Raw genomic sequence first — 20176 nt, forward strand, 5'->3', positions numbered from 1 at the left:
AAGGTGCAGCATTAATGCTCGAGTGATAACTGTTGTTGTAAGAGAATTTGGCGAGTGGCAAATGCCTTTCCCAGGCCTTTCCAAAATCAATGACACATGCACGCAACATGTCTTCCAAAGTCTGAATCGTTCGTTCACTTTGCCCGTCGGTCTGTGGGTGATAATCAGTACTCATGTCGAGACGAGTTCCCATGGCTTCTTGCAAAGAACGCTAAAATCTGGAAGCAAAACGGGGATCGCGATCTGAGATGATCGATAAAGTTACACCATGACGAGATACAATCTCTTTGATGTATAATTGAGCAAGTCTCTCCATCGTATCCGTTTCCTTCATAGCTAAGAAGTGTGCAGATTTGGTAAGACGGTCAACGATAACCCAGATGGTATCGTATCCGCCCAACGTCTTTGGTAGCTTGGTGATGAAATCCATCGTTATCCTTTCCCACTTCCATTACGGGATTTCCGGTTGCTGAAGTAACCTAGAAGGTCTTTGATGTTCGGCCTTAACTTTCGAACAAGTCAAACACTTACCAACATAAGTAGCAACGTCTTTCTTAAGATTCGGCCACCAATACTGTTCCTTAAGATCATGGTACATTTTGCCCGCTCCGGGATGAATCGAATATCTCGATTTGTGGGCTTCATCAAGTATAAGGTTCCGTAGATCTCCATAAAGAGGTACCCAAATTCTTCCGGCATAACATTGGAGTCCAGACTCCCTAACCTCGAATCGAGAGACAAGAATGTTCAAATGTTCATGAGATATATTCTCCTCCTTGAGAGCCTCATCTTGGGCTACTCTGATCTGACTATTGAGATTTGAATGGATGGTGATGTTCAGAGCCCTAACACGAAGAGGTGCCGTCCTCTCTTTTCGGCTTAAAGCGTCAGCTACAACATTGGCTTTGCCAGGTTGATAACGGAGTTCACAATTGTAGTCGTTTAGCATCTCAATCCATCGTCGCTATCGCATATTCAGTTGCTTCTGATCAAAGATGTGCTGGAGACTCTTATGGTCGGTGAAGATAGTACTTTTAGTTCCATAAAGATAATGTCTCCACAGTTTGAGCGCAAAGACAACGACTCCAAGTTCAAGATCGTGTGTAGTGTAGTTCCACTCGTGAATATTCAGTTGACGAGAAGCATAGGCAATAACCTTTGATCTTTGCATCAGTACACAACCAAAACCACTTTTCGAAGCATCGCAATAAATGACGAAATCGTCACTGCCTTCAGGAAGAGATAGGATAGGTGCGGTGGTTAACTTCTTCTTCAAAGTTTGGAATGCTGATTCGTGCGCGGGTTCCCAAATGAACTTCTTGCCCTTGTGAGTCAGCGCGGTCAAAGGACGCACAATCAGAGAGAAACCTTCAATAAATCTTCGGTAGTAACCGGCAAGACCTAAAAATTGGCGAATGTGAGTAAGAGTAGTGGGGGTCTCCCACTTGCTGATAGCTTCAATCTTGGTGGGGTCAACTTTGATGCCCTGGTCGCTCACAACATGACCCAGAAATTGTACTTCCTTCAACCAAAATTCACACTTGGAAAATTTGGCGTAAAGTTGCTCTTATCTCAAGAGTTCAAGTACTAGTCGGAGGTGTTGCTCATGCTCTTCTTCGCTCTTGGAGTAGATGAGGATATCATCTATGAAGATGATAACGAACTTATCCAGGTATGGTTTGCAGACACGATTCATGAGATCCATGAACACGGCAGGTGCGTTGGTTAAACCGAATGGCATCACGATAAACTCATAATGACCATACTGACTTCTGAATGCAGTCTTCATTACATCACTTTCCTTCACCCTCAACTGGTGATAACCGGATCTCAAATCGATCTTGGAGTAGATGCTCGATCCTTGTAGTTGATCAAAAAGATCATCAATTCGTGGAAGAGGATACCGATTCTTGATCGTCAATTTGTTGAGTTCACGGTAGTCGATACACATACGGAAGGATCCATCCTTCTTCTTCACAAATAAAACAGGTGCACCTCAAAGCGAGAAACTGGGTTGAATAAATCCACGGTCTAGCAATTCTTGTAGTTGACTCTGTAATTCTTGCATCTCGGAAGGTGCGAGTCTATAAGGTGCATGAGCTACAGTGTAGCTCTTGGCACTAAATCAATTTGAAATTCTACTGCTCTTGGTGGCGGTAATCCAAGCAATTCTTCAGGAAAGACATCAGAGAATTCGTTCACAATTCGAACGTCGTTCACACTCTTCACCTTGGTTTCTACCATTTTCACATGTGCTAGGATAGCAAGACGTCCCTTCTTCATGATCTTTTACGCTTTCACGCAACTAATGAGGTTCAGCTTCGAGGTACATCTCTCTCCGTAAATGATCAGTGGCTCACCATCTCCTTGTGGTATATGAAGAGCTTTATCTCCACAGATAATATCGGCCCTTACTTTGGTCAACCAATCCATACTGATAACAACATCAAAGCTTTCCAACTTAATGGGTATCAAATCAATTTCGAAATCTGCACCAGCTATGTTGATAATAGCTCCTCGACTAATATGGTCAACTTTCTCAAGTTTTCCATTGGCGACCTCAACAAGCATATCCTCTTTAAACGGGACTAACGACCAATTAATCTTATCGTAAAAGTGTCTACATACATAACTTCTATCGGCACCAGTATCAAATAGGACATAAGCTAAAAGATTGTTGATAGTGAATATACATGTCACCAAGTCGGGATTCTCGCGTGCATCCCTTGCATTAACGTTGAAAGCTCTACTACGCGGTGGTCCGCCGTCTTTTCTTTTGTTGGGGCACGCATTTCTGAAATGGCCCGTTTGTCCGTATTCGTAGCACTTTTTAGGTCCATTGGTGTTCGGCTTCCCATTCAAAGTGGTGACCTTGCAGTCCTTCCCGATATGCCTAATCCGCTGGCACTTTTCACAAACAACATTACAATACCCAGTATGGTGCTTGTAGCACCTCTTGCATTGTGGTAGGGTACCCTTGTAGTTGGGGTTTGAGTTGGTGTTCGGATTGGGGTTTCCACCATTGTTGTTTCCTCTGAAACCCTCATGTCGTTTCGCCGGGTTCTGATCATAGGTCCTTCCCATGTTGTTATCCCATTTGCGCTTCTCACTACTACCCGCTTCAGACTTAGCCTTCTCCGATTCATCGATGATAATTTGATTCATTAAAGTATGCGCCATGCGCACCGCTTCTGGGACATTGGGTGGCTTGGACGAGGTGACGTTTCCCTTAATGGACTTAGGAAGTCCCCATAAATATCTCTCCATACGCTTGAATTCCGGGGTGACCATGGTAGGACACATCAGGGCTAGTTCCAAATATCTACGATTGTACCCATCGAGATCGTTTTCCATGACCTTTAACTGCATAAACTCAATCTCCATCTTCTGGATCTCGGTCCTAGGGCAATATTCCTCAATCAGGGCCCCCTTGAATTCCTCCCATGGGGTAGCAAACACCTCATCGATACCCTTTGCTTGAGCCAACGTGTTCCACCATGTTAGTGCGCCGTCAGACAGCATGCATGAAGCAAACTTGGTTTTATTCACCTCCGAGCAGTTACTAACTCTAAACACAGATTCTAATTTCTCAAACCATCTAGTGAGACCAACCGACCCATCTTTTCCACTGAAGTTGTGGGGTTTGCAGCTTTGGAACTCTTTGTACGTGCACCCATTACGAATGGGCTGAATAACCGGTGGCGGTGGCGGTGGCGGTGGAGCTTGGGGTTGCATTTCCGCAATGGCTGCGGCTACCCTTTCGGCAATCATCTCTTCGATTTGGGCGGTGGTAGGTGTTGATCGTCCGTTGGTCATGGTGTTCTAAACAAAAATTTTAACTCAAGTCAAAATCCAGTATTCAATATATAATAATACATTATACAACAACCAACATGTAAACAGCACAATACATGTTAATTAAGTAGAGCAACTAGATACCGATATCACAAAACCATCGTACAGTAACGTAAATAGAACATCGTGCAAGAATTACATAACGCAAAATTCCATTGATTAATAATAAGTTGCATACATCAACATAGGTTCGTACAATACATAAGTAATACATAAAACTACAACTAGATTACATAATGAAATCTACTACAAAAGCCCTACGGTGAAGGTGGGTGTAGGATGTCCAATACGTGGGACATCTGGTCCTCGAGCTCAGTTACCCGAGCACGGAGGATCTCCACCTCCTTTAACAGTTCCTCGACAGAGGGAGTGGGTGGGGCAGGCGGTGCAGTCGGTACGGGTGGTGCTGGTGGAGCTGGCGGTGCAGACGGTCCGGCTCTAGAAGTAGAGGCTGCGAAGCGGTAAGGCTTACGGATGAAGGGATCATGTAACACCCTAGGCAAATCCCACATCGCCCACAGACATGAGTGATCATGGGATTATAAGGTAATACTCACGCTTAAATGACACAACGCGTTTTGGGATCACAGGCTGAGTAGAAGTGTGAGTACGTTGTGGTTAAGCGTGCTCGGACGAGAGCACTACCAGGATGGGTGACCTCCTGGGAAAGTGCTTCTCGTGTGTGGTCACCAAGAAAAAGCCGTGCGCCTACGGACAAAGCGGACAATATTGTGGTCATGTTAAGCTGGGGTGTTACAGAATGGTATCAGAGCCACTCATGTGCCGCTGGGGGTGGTGGGGCAAACCTCATCGAGGATGATGAGTCCCTAAGGGGGGGTGAATGTAACACCCTAGGCAAATCCCACATCGCCCACAGACATGAGTGATCATGGGATTATAAGGTAATACTCACGCTTAAATGACACAACGCGTTTTGGGATCACAGGCTGAGTAGAAGTGCGAGTACGTTGTGGTTAAGCGTGCTCGGGCGAGAGCACTACCAGGATGGGTGACCTCCTAGGAAAGTGCTTCTCGTGTGTGGTCACCAAGAAAAATCCGTGCGCCTACGGGCAAAGCGGACAATATTGTGGTCATGTTAAGCTGGGGTGTTACAGATCAGCAGGATACAGCACAAGCCGCTTTCGGGCGGTAACCCTACGACGCCGACCAAATGCGTCAGTGAATGTTCGACCTCCGTTGATCCCCGGAATAATGGTGCCGCCGAAATGGTACCGCCTTTTCGGCGGGGTGGAGGGTGGCTGAACAGGTGCGTCATCAAGGTCCTCCTCGTCAGGGTCATCGTCACTAGAGTCGTCTGTGGATGAGTCGTCGGACGACGGGTCATCTGAATCATGTGGAGGTGGCTGCACGGGTGGCTGTACTGGCTCTCCTCGAGCGGCCATCATCTGTCGGTATCTAAAAGGCGGGATCGGCACCAAACGTCCATCAGGAGCTCGTCGGCACCAATGACGATACTGATTATGGAATGGACCTTCCCCAAATTCTGCGGGAATTACAACACCACCAGGATGGTGCTGTGGCTACTGAGGTACCGGGGCTAGTGGAGCTGGAATCTCCGGGAGGTCCTGGGCTCCGTCTGCAGTACCCACTGGGGCAGGCGCAAGACTACTAGCTCCAGAGGACGAAGCACCTGGGTCACTAGAGTGTGTCGCCGACGGGATCGGGGGAGAGGAAACAGTGGCAGGTGAAGTGGCTGAGGTGTCTGAATCGCTGCCCAAAATGATAGCAGGTGGAATATCCGACATCTGAACAAGGAAAAATAAATTTTCCATGTCAGTAAGTCATAAAGCAAGTACGTATTAGGCCAAGTAACTACAACAGTCTAGATCATGTGTAACAGTAAGTAGCATGGCAATAATGAAAAGTATCATGCAATCGAAAGCAGATAATAGCATGCAGTAGTGAAATCATGTAATAGCATACGGCATATAGTAGTAAGAGTAAGCAGCAGCATTCAGTAAGTTCAGCGGAAACAAGTAAACTAGCAAGTTGTAGATTAGTCCTATTAGTGAATCCTACTCGGGTCGGTCCAGAATCACTAATGCAACCTAATTCCCTACAACCAGTGCTCTGATACCAAATGTGATGCCCCGTACAAAACCATTATGTACGAATCATCAACAACAGGATCATTACAAGGTCAAACACTATATGGGTTTTCAAAACAAGTTTGCATTCATGATAATAGCTGACGTCATAACCAACGTCAATTGTTTTACAACCAAAAGTATGCCTCAATGAACAGAAGCAATTAGAAATAGTACGTGACCCTCAGGTCGTTACAAATCATAGTTCAAAAGTATTAAAGTTTGAATGCAAGATAAAGTAGTTCATGCGGTGACATCTCTAGTAAAGCACAGCGGAAGTCTATGAGGCATGACTAGTACACAGCGGAAGCAACCTTAAGAACCTGAGAAAAACATGCTTAAAAACGTCAACACAAAGGTTAGTGAGCTATAGTTTAAGTATAACAGTATGTAAGGTAGGCCACGAGATTTCAGTGCTACAAAGAGCGTTTCAAAACAGTATGATAAAGTATATGTTTAACCGTGGGCACTTGGTAACTAACTTAACGTTTATAACCCCCTGAAAATACACTTGGCGAGTGCGTATGTATTACGAAGTATTAAACACTCGTTAAATGTTAGCGCGACTAGCCCGAGTGGGGATGTCAAACCCTATGGATCCATATCTAAGATTCGCGTTCACCGGTTCAAAAACCAATGACTAAACGTTACCGAGCTAAAGGGAAAGTTTATGCCGTTATATATCCCACACATATATAAAGTTTAAGTACTCGTGCCTAGTATGTAAAACTTAAAATGCGCATGTATTCTCAGTTCCCAAAATAGTTAAGGTAAAAAGGGAAGCTATAACTCACAGTGGTAAAGTAGTGGTAAAGTCGAGTCGGGAAGTAAGCAAGTACGTAGGTCCGGAAAGTCCTCAACCTAAGTCAAATAGTACTAAGTCAGTAAATCATCCCAATAGGTTTAAAAGTATGTAAATAAGGTCTTAAGGGTCATCATCAATCATCATCAAACAAAAGGTGTAACGTAAGTTTCATTCATGAAAAGAGTTTAAAACAAAGGCTGATTCGGTCAGTCACCACGGCCTCTATACCTACTGAAATAAGGTGATACCAGTGGACATGGCTCTGTATATGAGTTCTTTAGTTGTAGTAAAAATTTCAGAAGCAAACTCGTCTTCGTTTGACCGTGGCGACGGTTTAAGTGCGAGTAGGTCAGAATTTTCAGCACAACGTTAAAAGACATAGTGACACTCGGAGGGCCATAAATCCTAAACCGTAACTCGGATTAAGACGAGTCTTAAATGAATAATTATATACTAGAACAGAGCTAACTGAAAATCAACTTTACAGTAGCCCAAGTATTCGGGTCTGATCTAGAAAACAGTAAATAGTAGGTTCCGGTGGTTCTTGGTGCTCGATGCTTATCACGGTTCTCATCCTTGATGCATATAGCTTCAAGTGTACAATTTGTTGATGTGTTTGCATCATCTTAACCAAGTTTTGACCATCATAACACAAGTGCAAGTCTAAGATATGTAGCACAACTCAATTAAGTGTTGTATGTAGTTTGATGAACCAAAGTTACATCAAAGTCTTAGATTTAACACATACATGAAATATAAAAGTAATATTGAACTACAAACTTGAAAGTAAACTAACTAATCAAGATCTTAAGATATAGAACATAGTTCTTAGTTAGATCTTGAAGATCCAAGACCCAAAGGTCTAGATCTAAAGTTATTAAGTTAAATCTAACACAAGTGTATGAAGTTATAACTAAAAAGTTATACTTCCATGTTCTTGAACTTTTAAAGTTAACTTTTGTTCAAGAAAAATGAGATCAAAGTTAACTAGTAACACTTGACCAACAACAACATATATCATGAATTTAAAAAGTGCAAGAATGAAGTAATAAACTAAGTAAACAAGTAACTAGTTCATTGTTGTTCATACTTTAAAGATTCAAGCCAAAGTCTTGATCCTTAAGAAAGTAAACTTTAAGTTTACAAACATGAATTACAAGTATGATTTTACAACATATGAACTTACAATCTTTCAAACATTAAATGTAGAACATAAACTAGAGAGTTTAGTTCTTGTATGTCTTGTAAGAACAAGATGATATGAAGAATCAAACTAAAGAGTTTGATTCTTAGTAATTAGTAAGTAACAACAACAAGTAAGTAAACAAACAACAAACAAAGATTGATGATATGAGAGTGTATAGGTTCGATTTTTAGAGCAAAGAAGAAGAGAAGAATTTGTTCAAGTTACTTACAAATTTGAGAGAGAAATGAGAGAAAAGTAATTGCAAATAAGTTATGTGTGTTTGGAATGAGAGAAATGTGAAGGATACTAGTGAGTAAGTAATGAAAAAAAGATTTTGAATCCCCTTTTGCACTAGGTGAGCCGACGGTTTTTTGGGAGAAGAGAGGGGGAGGGATTAGTCCACTAGACTCTTACATGTAAAGGTTTAAAAAGATGGTTATAAGATGTGTTTGCATGAGAAGTAACATGCAACTAGATTCCATGTGGACAAAACAATCTAGTTAAGTCTAAGTAATACTTACTGGAAGTAATGGGGTAATAAGTCCATTAATATGGGTAGGGTGGGCTTCTAAGTCCACTAACACTAATGAAAGCCCAAGTTCAAGTAATTAGCAAGTTAATCCAATTAAAAAACAAGTAATTAACTAATAACCTTAGTTAATTAAATTGATTAATAAAACTTAATCATGAATGTAAATAATACTCGAAAATATTATTCATGTAATGTACGTGTGTCACAAAGACGTTTCGGGCATTTAAAGTCAAGTATGGAAACAAGTAAATGTATAGAAATACATTCATTAAATCGCAAGTATTAATAATAAATATTAATAATTAAACGTTGGAAAATCCAAGGTCGTTACATATATACTATAACTTGAAAACGTAACAAAGTGTTATGAAAATGATACTGTGCATTAACCTTATTGGTTTGATTATCTGATTGATATTTAGATAAGTTAACTAAAACGTTTAAGATGAACCAGTAAAACACTAATTTGCTACAGTATTTTCGAATTGCTACAGTACCCGAAAAGCTACAGTGTTTTCGAAAATCACTATTTGCTACAGTAAAAAAACTTTGCTACAATAACTTTGCTACAGTAAAACACTATTTTAAAATGAAAATGTTTATATGTATATGTATATAACGAGACGATGATTTATAGAAATAAATGACCAAAATACTCGAAAGTTTAAGATATACTTTGAGTGGTATAGTTTATGGATAATTTAAGACTATATATTGACAAGAGTACGAGTCACGAAACGTAAAATGCAAGTTTTCTAAGTGTACGAAAGGACATTCGAAAAACCGGAACCGGGTCATAAGTCGCGTGATGAAGTACGACTTATCGGAACAAAAATTACAAATCAACTATGCACGGGAATAAAATATAATATATAATTAAGTAATTTAAATTATATATTATATATATATATTATTTAATTATGTCGACAAGCATTAGGACAAAACATTGTGAGCTGGAATCCCTAGCCATGCGATCGCATGCCCACAAAGGGTTAACCCCATGCGATCACATGGGGTATTGTTTCAGGCCAAAGTACTATAAAAGCTCGATCTGGTTCTTTGTTTCCTCAATCATTTTACTCCGTATATATTTAAATTATATATTATTATTATTATTATTATTATTATTATTATTATTATTATTATTATTATTATTATTATTATTATTATTATTAATATTAAGATTAATATTATTATTAATCTTATCATTATTAGTAGTATTAGTATTATTATTATTATTTATACATAAAATACTACGACGAGGTCATGAGCGTGTCAGTTTCAAAATGGGTTTTCAAACGGGATAGAGCTTAGGAAATTATGGGTTATAACTATGGAAGTTATGGGTAATATTCATGGGTATTGTTTGCAAATCAAACCTAGTGTTTATCATCTCTGTTGCGTCTACGTACTTTCCTGCAATATTGAATCACAATATTGATACGTGAGTATTCATATCTTATCTTTTATATATTAATTGTGTATCCATGTCTAGTGCTCGAGTATTTATATTTATGCATGCTTGTATGCTAAATTTCATCGTTAAATAGTTTATAATGAATCTCGAATTAAATACATATATTACTGGTAAAAGGTATATGATATGCATGTTTTTGGAAAGCTGGCGAAAAATCAATGACGTTTCATTTAGATATCGAATAGTTTCGATGAACGGATTAAAATATATCATCAACTGAATTATGATTGACGTTAATTGAAATTGCTTTTGAATCTGCAATTAAGATTTAAACAACTTGTTTACGAGATTGATAAATTGGATTTTTGAATATTACCAACCGAGTAAATGAATCCTTATATAAGGTACGTCTCGTTTTGTTAAACAACTGTCAAAATTGACTTTTTGAAACGACTTTGGATAACTTTTGTATGTCGATCTCGAGCATTAGGATTGTGATACACTATGAGCTGACCTAGCTTGATAGACATTTATTGACCAACATATGTTCTCTAGGTTGAGATCTACGATTATTTGGTAATCCTAGTTTCGGTCACATTACGATGAACAACTTTATGTGCTGCTAAGGTGAGTTTCATTTGCTCCATTTTTAATTGCTTTTGCAATCTATATTTTTGGGCTGAGAATACATGCACTTTATTTTAAACGCAATGGATACAAGTACATACTAAATTCTACACCGAGTTTGAACCGAAAATCCCTTAGCTTTGGTAACTAGTAACTGCCGGTTATAAGAACTGGTGGGCGCGAGTAGTTATATATGGATCCATAGGGCTTGATATCCCCGTCTGTTCCAGGTATAGAAACCCTAGCCTGAACTATTAAAACAGACGTATGCTATTTGAGTTTAGTACACATTGGATTGCGTGTATTGTACATGTTGGTTACATGTTAAACACAGGGGTACTTATTATATAGACGTTAAAGCTTAGTAACCAGGGTGCTCAATCTTATAGAATAATTTGACAAACGTTTCTGGATGAAACAACTGAAATCTTGTGATCCACCTTTACATACAGATTATACGAAACAATAAAACTATGAACTCACTAACCTTTGTGTTGACACTTGTTAGCATGTTTATTCTCAGGTTTCCTAGAAGTCTTCCGCTGTTTGCTTATATGTTAGACAAGCTTTGTGCATGCAATCTTACATGACATATTTTTCAAGGAAACGTTGCATTCACCAAATCATCACCATGTATCTTATTTTGACTGCATTGTCAACGGAAGTATCATTGTAAACTATTATATTACGGTGATTGTCTATATGTAGAAATCATCAGATGTCGAAAAACTTTGATTTAAATATTCATTTATGGTGTGCCTTTTCAAAAGAATGCAATGTTTACAAAACATATCATATAGAGGTCAAATACCTCGCAATGAAATCGATGAATGACGTGTTCATCCATATGGATTTGGAGAGATCGTCACATTTTTACTCGCATCCTTCTTGTTTAACTATCTCACTGTAGTAATAGGAATAGGTTCGTACAGCTTCTGTTGCAGCAATACAACGAAAGAAAAAAAATGTGGCGGTTGGGTGTTGTTTTCGCCGGCCAGAAACAGGAGAGAGAAAGAAATGGAGAGAGAGATTGGTTCACGGTTGTGATGGTGGAGTGGTTAAGGTGGAGGTGCCCGATGGTAATAGGTGGTCCGGTGGTGTTGGAAGTGTCGGTTCAAAGTTGTGATGGGTGTCGTGAAAATGCTCAAAGAAAATGGTGGTGTTGTGTTGGTGATTCACGATTGCAACAGAAGTAAAAGAATAGCAGGTGGTTCGAGAGTTTGTCGAAGGTTGCAGGTGGTTCCCGGTTGGTGGTGATAGGTTTCAAGTTTAATGGTTGAAGTGGGTCGATGAAGGATGACCGGTGGTGTGGCAATGAAGGTGCTTTTCAAGGTTTTTATCGAAGAACTAGAAATCAAAGTTGATGAATCTGAGTTTGTTGTTTAGAGATGAAGATCAACGAAACTTTGATTTACGTTTAAGAACTAGATTTTGAACTTCACGATTGATATTGAAGAGGATATAGGATTCGGATATTAGTGCATATATGATTCGGTATATATATATATATATATATATATATATATATATATATATATATATATATATATATATATATATATATATATATATTTTCTTTTGGAGAGAGGAAGACTAGGATCATGTGTGTATGATGAGAGATGAATATTAATATACGAATCTGTATATTAGTTTATGAATCTAGTAAATTAAGAGATGAAGATTTTAAGATTACTATTGTGACGACCGATGGTGGTTCAAATGGTAGAGAGGGTCATGGGTTGTAAAACAGTAAACAAGCAGCAACAAAAGCTTACAATTTGTTGTTGCTGGGTTACGAATTTTAGTAGCAATAGGATGATGGTTGTAAGTGATTGATGGTATATGTTGAACCAGAAAATGGTGATAATGGTTTATGCATACATCCATTCACATGTTTACATATATAATAAGATAATAGATATGAGGTTGATGGAAGAATACAAAAAGAAAAAAGAACAGTTATATTCTCGTGACTTATTGTTGGTAATTTACTACCGACAGTTTTAACGGACCGTGTATCATGTGAAATCAGTGGCAGATAAAAGTGTTCAGAAAAATCCCATATTTTTAAATTAACTCTATTTATTTATTTTGGTCATTATGGTAAAAAATTTGATCCTTAATTTGTTAAATAAAAATTACATCAACTGTCCCTCTCATTTCTGGGTAAAATATAAAAAGTGTTAAAACTTAACAAATAGTTCCTAAATACATTTTTAATAAGCCTAAAATTTATAGAACTCATTTTCGTATCACTGTTTATTTTAAAATTACATAAGTTTGAATTTAACTTGCTTAATATCAATCGAAAAATCAAACGAGTATTACAATCATTTAATATTTATTTTTAATATACTTTATTTATATATAGAGATATATTTTAAATAATAATTATTGTAATATCCTATTTTTATTTTATTAATTTTTAATAACAACAACATATAATACTTTAAATTATATTTTGAATTATTATTTATATATACATACACACATATCTATTTACAATTAATTGTTCGTGAATCGTCGATAGCAGTCGAAGGTCAATTGAATATATGAACATCATTTCCAAAATTTTCTAAACTCAACATTACATACTTTGCTTATCGTATCGAAATCATATAAAGATTAAGTTTAAATTTTGTCGGAAATTTCCGAGTCGTCACACACACGGGCTTCAAAACCTATATATATATATATATATATATATATATATATATATATATATAGCATAACATGGGTATTCATGGGGGCCGGAAGGAGTAAACACACATAGCTAAGGGTATTCATGGGGGCCCGGAAGGATATTAATCCGACCCTTTCATGTTACATATGGACATATGGTGTTATATATATATGTCATTTTTCATTCCCGTCCAATTCAAACTTTACAAATACTATGCAAGGCTCTATATCTTGTAACTAAAATTCAGGTTCATATATCAATCAATATCAATATCAATATCAATATCAATATCAATATCAATACTTATCATAAATGTCGGATCGCATTTAAAATAAGGATCAACATTTTTCATAAAAGTAATGTTTTAATTAAGAAAAATACTCAAAAGGTAGGTAAGTTTGTGCATATGTGTTTGATACGTAAAATATCGAAATTTCTTACTAACCGCCCATAAAGTTGCTTTTACACTTTTATATAAACAAAAAATGGACCCATTATCAATTAAAATGATAGTCGGTACAATTGTATATCCGATCCAAGTACCAACACAAATTTATAAATAATAAACACCACCTTATGATCACATTCATGATGATCACTTTTATTTGCTTTATACCCAACTCCTCTGTAATAAATTCTCCTAATTAGTGTCTCTTCCACTATTATTGGTCAATGGCATCTTCTCACTGCCTAATCAGGGCTACTTATTGCCACAATCTTGATTTTCAACACAAAAAATATAACCACAATTCAAAACTTTCCTTAAATAGTAACTTGATCAAACCCAACAAAAGCTCCATTGTCTATGCAACAAGTAGTAACAAAATAAGGTGCAACTTGAATGTGAAAGAAACAAATGAAGGTGATCATGAAAAGAAGGAAAGAAAGGCGTTTCGTTTACTAATCGCGGGTGGTGGGATCGGTGGTTTAGTGCTGGCTTTAGCTGCGAAACGTAAAGGGTTCGAAGTGATAGTGTTTGAAAAAGACTTGAGTGCCGTACGAGGTGAAGGTATGCACCGAGGACCAATTCAGCTATTGAGCAGTGCTTTGGGTGTTTTGGTGGATATTGATAAAGATGTAGCAGAACAAATTATGAAGGTTGGTTGTGTTACTGGGAATAGGATCAATGGCCTTGTTGATGGTCCTTCTGGCGAATGGTATGTATCATTTGCCTTGCAATTTTATTATGCTCTTTCTATTAACACATTTTATATTGAAATGAATACAATATAAAATTGGTAATTGTTCTTAATAAAGGTAAACATATTTAGTGTAGTACATTAGAGTTACCATTGAAGTAAATATGTACTGCAAATTTAAAAAACCATATGGTACTACTCCTCCATTCCAAATTAATTGTACGTCCGGTATTCATTTCTAAATCGTCCTAAATTAATTGTCAACTTTCATTAATAAATATCCTTTAATAAATATCCTTTAATAAATAATATTGAGTAGACTGGTAAAGTTGTTATACCTGTAAGACAAATTAGATAAGTAAAAAGTTAAAGATAAAATTGTAAAATAGAATTACATGATATTTACTCCGATTAAATTGCATTTTTTTATGAGACAATTAAATTGGGACTATACTTTTTAAGATAACCAAATTAATTAAAAAAACAAAAAATTGATTCAACTGTGTTACTCCGTTTAAAAGATGGAGTATAAATGAAGATATTGTTGCTTGTAAAATTGAAGTACTTGCTTCCTAAAAAAAAAGCCATAACATTTTAAGTTTAAAAAATTAGTTAAATATGGTAATTATTATAATTATGTTTATTGTTTAGTGTATTGTTTCAAAACATGTGTACGGCAGGGACATGTTAGCCCTGTGTTGACTTTGTCAACCCATCCAGCAGTCCCCGGTAGCCCACTGGAGCCTGGTGAAACACCATTACCCATTTCCCCACAGCATGTCAAGCCCGATAAACGAACCTGCATTGTCATTGTTTCAATCTTCGCATGCGTGGGACCAAAGGATTATTTGGGCCCAGTAAGAATGGTTTTTGATCCAATTATTTGGAAAATCCTCACCTAGTGGGAATCGAACCCTCACTCTCTGAGTGAGTCATTCACCACTAGCGGCCATTCTTTATTATTGTTTAGTGTATACTCCATCATAAAGTAGCAGAAACATGTAGACAGAGAACTAGCACTGAATAAGTAAAATAATATTGGGATTTGAACTGACCAGAAATTGGTAGAACTTGGCAAGTTGTTACACAACCTCTACTAAAAATATTTGGTACCAATTTTAAAAATATGTCATATTCTAGGGGTGGTGGTGAAGGGTCGAAAATGGTCATAGGGGTGGTGGAAAAGGGTCGAAAACTATCAGAGAATAATCTGATTAAAGATACCCTTTTCTTGCGTTGACTGAATATAGAAAACCTTATTTATTGGCCCATTTGATATTTAAATATGACGAACATAAAAAACAATACTTATAATTAAGCAATGAAGTATTTATAGGACCAAATTTAGATTCAATAATAAAAATGAAGGGTAAGGAAAGCTATTAATATCTAATCTTGATTGATGCTAAATTACTAAAATTAACATTAAGTATATTATTGATCACCAAGTTAAATGATCAAACCGTTTCATATCTGGTATTGATCCAAGCTGCTTTTCATATGTGACATTTGATTATTGACGATTTCAAACCTCAGGCTTGCTAAATATGATCTTCTGGCCCCTGCAATTAAGAGAGGACTCCCTGTGACTCTAGTAATATGCAGAATGGCATTACAAGAAATTTTACTTAATGCTGTTGGACATCACATTGTGTTTAACAAATCCAAAGTTGTTGATTTCTCGCAAGACCCTCAAAAGGTGATCAACATCCCTTTTCAATCATGTAATCTCAGATCAAATTTTGATTTTTTTTTTTTTATTTTACGTGAGAATTGAAAATATGCGTTGACACATGAATATATGTAGGTTGTGGTAACTCTTGAGGATGGGCAAAAATTTGAAGGAGATATATTAGTTGGAGCTGATGGAATTTGGTCTGAGGTAATGTTGATTCGTGCATGATTAATGTATACCAAGTTTAACTTCCAACTCTGTTTGGTTTGTTGCATACAGGTTCGTAAAAAGTTATTTGGAGCACAAGAAGCAAGTTATTCAGGCTATACGTGTTATAGCGGACTAGCTGATTTCACTCCCTCGTACATAAATGAGATTGGGTACAGTGGCAATTCTAGGATGCAAATTCAACGGGGTCCTAAAATTTTTTTCAATACTAATTATATTTTAATGCTATTTTAATGATTGTTTACTTTGAAAAACTATAAAAAAAAACTATAAGTTCGGAAAATATATTGGGTCCGGTAGTTAAATATAGTGGTGTCCAATATATTTTAAAGAAAAAACTATATATTCGGAAAAAAATATGGGGTCCTCCATTTAAAATTTAGTGGTCTCTTATACAATTTACAGGGTATTTTCTACTGATAATTTTTAAAACTAGTGGTGTCCCGTGACCCCACGTGACACTATGGTGCTGTTTGTTTTTTAAGATGTTTTTGTCTGAAGATCTGCGGACCATGTCTGTTAAGAAGATGTGGTCTGAAGGTCTTTATGCTGAATAATGAAGACTGTTTGTTTTTATGTCTGCAACATAACTTAATTCTGTCTGCAGCACTTAGAAGCACATTTCTAAGTCTGCGAGGCTGCAGACATAATAAGACATTATTTTATCTTATGTCTTCAGAAAAACAAACTGTCTGCAGTAAAAACGTCTACCTTCGCGCAGACATAAGACATAATAAGGTCTGCAGACAGGAAAACAAACAACACCCATGTATACGCCCCTGATTGGTTATATGATTTACATACTTACGACTTAGGAGTTGAATTACCTTAGAACAAACTTTAAGTCGTTTGATGCTATCATTTTCAGATATAGAGTGTTTTTGGGATCAAATCAGTACTTTGTTGTTTCCGATGTAGGCAATGGGAAAATACAATGGTACGCCTTCCATAAGGAGGCTGCAAGAAGCATTGATACACTTGCAGGTGATACATGAATCTATTTATGTTTTTTATTAAATGGTAACCAAAATGATAGTTTAATGTGGATTTGCTTTTCTTATTTTTATCGTAATTCTACTCGACGAAGGCAAGAAGATAAGGCTTATGGAACTGTTTGGATCCTGGTGTAGTGATGTCACCACATTAATAGCCGAAACAAGAGAGGATATGATTTTTCGCAGAGACGTTTATGATAGGGACATGATATACTCATGGGGGATAGGTCGTGTGACGCTTTTAGGAGATGCCGCTCATCCGATGCAGCCCAATCTCGGGCAAGGTGGTTGCTTGGCAATTGAGGTAATAAACCGGTAAACGGTCTATTAAACCATTTCATGATAAACCAGAGGCTGGAGGATTGAGTTCCTCACAAGAGGTCTCAGGTTCAAACCCCATTAGAAATATATCTTGAGGCGGCTTTTTCAAAGGGTTGGAAACAGTCATAAAATATGTCACGTACATCTGAGTAAAAATACTCTCTTCACCGGGTAATCTGTAAAAGATAAATCTTATTCGGTTACCCGTTTAACAAATATAAGTGTCTTACTTAAACTCCTTACTAATAAACTACTCAACTCAAAGCATTTGTTATATTCGTTGGGCCACAAGGCAGTGGTATTCATAATCTTTTACCAGCCTTTGCTACACAAAAGAAATGGTATAATTTAATGAGTAGCATAATATTTTTTGAGCTTACACTAAGAAGAATAACTAAGCAAGAGTCCAACTTCTTATATGATTATATACAGAAGATCATATCAGTTTGGGATTATGTATAACAAACTCTAGGAAAATAAGATGATTAAAACTTAGTTTCAAGTTTGCTTTGTTTGTATTTGCAGGATTGTCATCAACTGATTCTTGAACTGGCAAGTATAAAGAAACGTAGCCTTTATGAAATTGTGTCAGCACTTAAGAGGTACATGAAAATGTTTAGGGCATGTACTATAATTATTAAGCTGTTTCCCATTGCTACATATTGGACACACAGTGGCGGAACCAGAAATTTTTTTCACTGGGAATTTTTTTTAAAAGCGTTTACATTCACTGCAAACTTTTTTTCTTCCATTCTTTCATGAAAATACAGCGTTTTGAGTCACGGGCTTTTGGGTTGAGGGCAAAATCTACAGGCTTTTGTGCAAAATATGGAGGCTTTTGGGGGCAAAATCAAATTTTAAGCCTGGATATTTCAAATCCACTGGAGAGGTGAGTGTCACTCCCTATGTAGTTTCACCCATGACTAGACATATGAATTGTTGTGAACAGATATGAACAGAAAAGAATCTTAAGAACAAAGATCGTGCACGCAGTGACCCGTATGGCATCAAAAGCACTTGCTGCTTATCAGCCTTATATATACTTGTGGACGCTTCGTTTGCCTGTTAGTTTTCCTTACTATCAGTTAGTTATACATTCTGTTACTGGATTTTGTTTTGGTTATCGCTAATGAATCGTAATTTTCAGCACATTTCCTTCCATGTTTTCGGATGTGTTTTGAGATTCGTTCTACCACATTTCATGACTTGGTTGTTAACCGGCCAATAGTTTGTGATTCATCCGTCTTTCTCTCCTTTTATCATTTAGGGCATTGGGTACACTTATGAGCAAATCTACAATGGAGCAATGACATTTTAGATTATAGATTATGTAAAAGATACTCGCATATGTTTTAAGCGAATTATTGACATTTTAAAATTTTTACTTCAAAAAAAAATTGTCTCTTTGAATTATAATATCTAACTGCATTCTGATAGAAGTTGGCAAGTATGTATAGAGGACACTGTTAAATACTGGTAAAATGTAATGCACATTCGTAATTATTTAGTACGATTTTGTAGTATAAGATCATCGACTGGAGAGTGCTCTGCTAGCGTTTGCCATTAGAACGTTATAGGGCGGCGTTCTATCTTCTTTTTTCCCATTTTTCAACTTATTATCCAATATTGAGTGAAATTATTGGTTGTGTTGACAATTAATTTGGCCAACCTATTACAGATATATGACTTCCACCTGTTGTACACGTGATGTAACTAGCTTCCCATATATTCAGGAGTCAACTACTGCATCTCCTATTATTTCTAATAGTTGTTGTATATCTTTAGCTATATAATCTGTACCTATTACCTATTAACAGTGTAAATTGTATCAATCAATTCAATTGTTCCAATCTTTGATATATCTTTTATGGTAATCAGAGCTTACTCGGCTTAAAAGTGCCTCTCTTCTTTGATCCTGTTACCTCAAACATCATCATTCTCATGTCTTCTTCAAGTGAGATCATCCAAATACAGGCACCTACTCACTTGCCTACCAAATTAACGCATCAAAACTTCGTTGTATGGCGTCGTCAGCTGTTTTTTTACCCTAATCGGCTACGACCTAATTGGGTTTATCGATGGCACCACGAAACAGCCGGCCAAAACCCTCTATAACAAAACCCCCAATCCGGCCTATTTAATCTGGTATCGCCAGGACCAGGTTCTTATTAATGCTATTCTGGGAAGTTTATCTCCTACAATTCAAACCCACATAGCATCAGTCTCAACCTCCGAAGAGGCTTGGGATCGCTTGTCAGTTCTCTATGCCAATAAATCACGCACCAGAATACTCTCACTAAAACAACGTCTTATTGAAAATCCCTCTGAGGACAAAACTGTATCCATCTATATGCAAGAAATGAGAAGTATTGCAGATGCACTTGCTCTCGCAGATTCCCCAGTTGATGTAGACGGTGTCATACTGCATATTCTCCATTGTCTACGCAATGAATACAAAGAAATATGTGATGCAGTTCGCACCAGGGAAAAAAGTATTAATTTTGATGAACTGTATGACATGCTTGTTGATGCAGAAACTCAACAAAAGAAAACAAAAAAAATTGAAGCCCCCATTATACCCACTGCAAACTACACACAAAGGGGC

General features: G+C 37.1%; 2 protein-coding genes across 2 annotated transcripts in view; both read left to right on the plus strand.

Annotated features, from left to right (window-relative positions):
* LOC139902262 (uncharacterized) overlaps window positions 1–11656 on the plus strand; it is a 52397-nt gene extending 40741 nt beyond the window's left edge. Inside the window, exon 11 of the mRNA XM_071884905.1 lies at window positions 11463–11656. Coding sequence (XP_071741006.1) covers window positions 11463–11656 — 194 coding nt within the window. The remainder of the gene's footprint in view (window positions 1–11462) is intronic.
* Window positions 11657–13885: 2229 nt separating this feature from the next.
* Window positions 13886–19025, plus strand: LOC139902270 (zeaxanthin epoxidase, chloroplastic-like). Its single transcript, XM_071884912.1, has 9 exons — window positions 13886–14370; window positions 15889–16051; window positions 16160–16234; window positions 16307–16407; window positions 17124–17239; window positions 17343–17554; window positions 18097–18173; window positions 18521–18635; window positions 18719–19025. Exons 1-9 carry the CDS (start codon window positions 13886–13888, stop codon window positions 18797–18799), a joined length of 1425 nt encoding a protein of 474 aa, XP_071741013.1. The 3' UTR covers window positions 18800–19025.
* Window positions 19026–20176: the final 1151 nt, after the last annotated feature.

The sequence above is a fragment of the Rutidosis leptorrhynchoides genome, chromosome 1 (genome assembly GCF_046630445.1).
Source record: "Rutidosis leptorrhynchoides isolate AG116_Rl617_1_P2 chromosome 1, CSIRO_AGI_Rlap_v1, whole genome shotgun sequence".
Lineage (NCBI taxonomy): Eukaryota > Viridiplantae > Streptophyta > Magnoliopsida > Asterales > Asteraceae > Rutidosis > Rutidosis leptorrhynchoides.

What these genes read in the sequence shown, in the direction of transcription:
- LOC139902270 (XM_071884912.1), top strand. Translation starts at nt 13,886, where the DNA reads ATGGCATCTTCTCACTGCCTAATCAGGGCTACTTATTGCCACAATCTT. An exon ending in TCTCGCAAGACCCTCAAAAG is followed by an intron (nt 16,052 to 16,159) that starts GTGATCAACATC and finishes GAATATATGTAG; the next exon opens with GTTGTGGTAACTCTTGAGGA. An exon ending in CTGATGGAATTTGGTCTGAG is followed by an intron (nt 16,235 to 16,306) that starts GTAATGTTGATT and finishes TGTTGCATACAG; the next exon opens with GTTCGTAAAAAGTTATTTGG.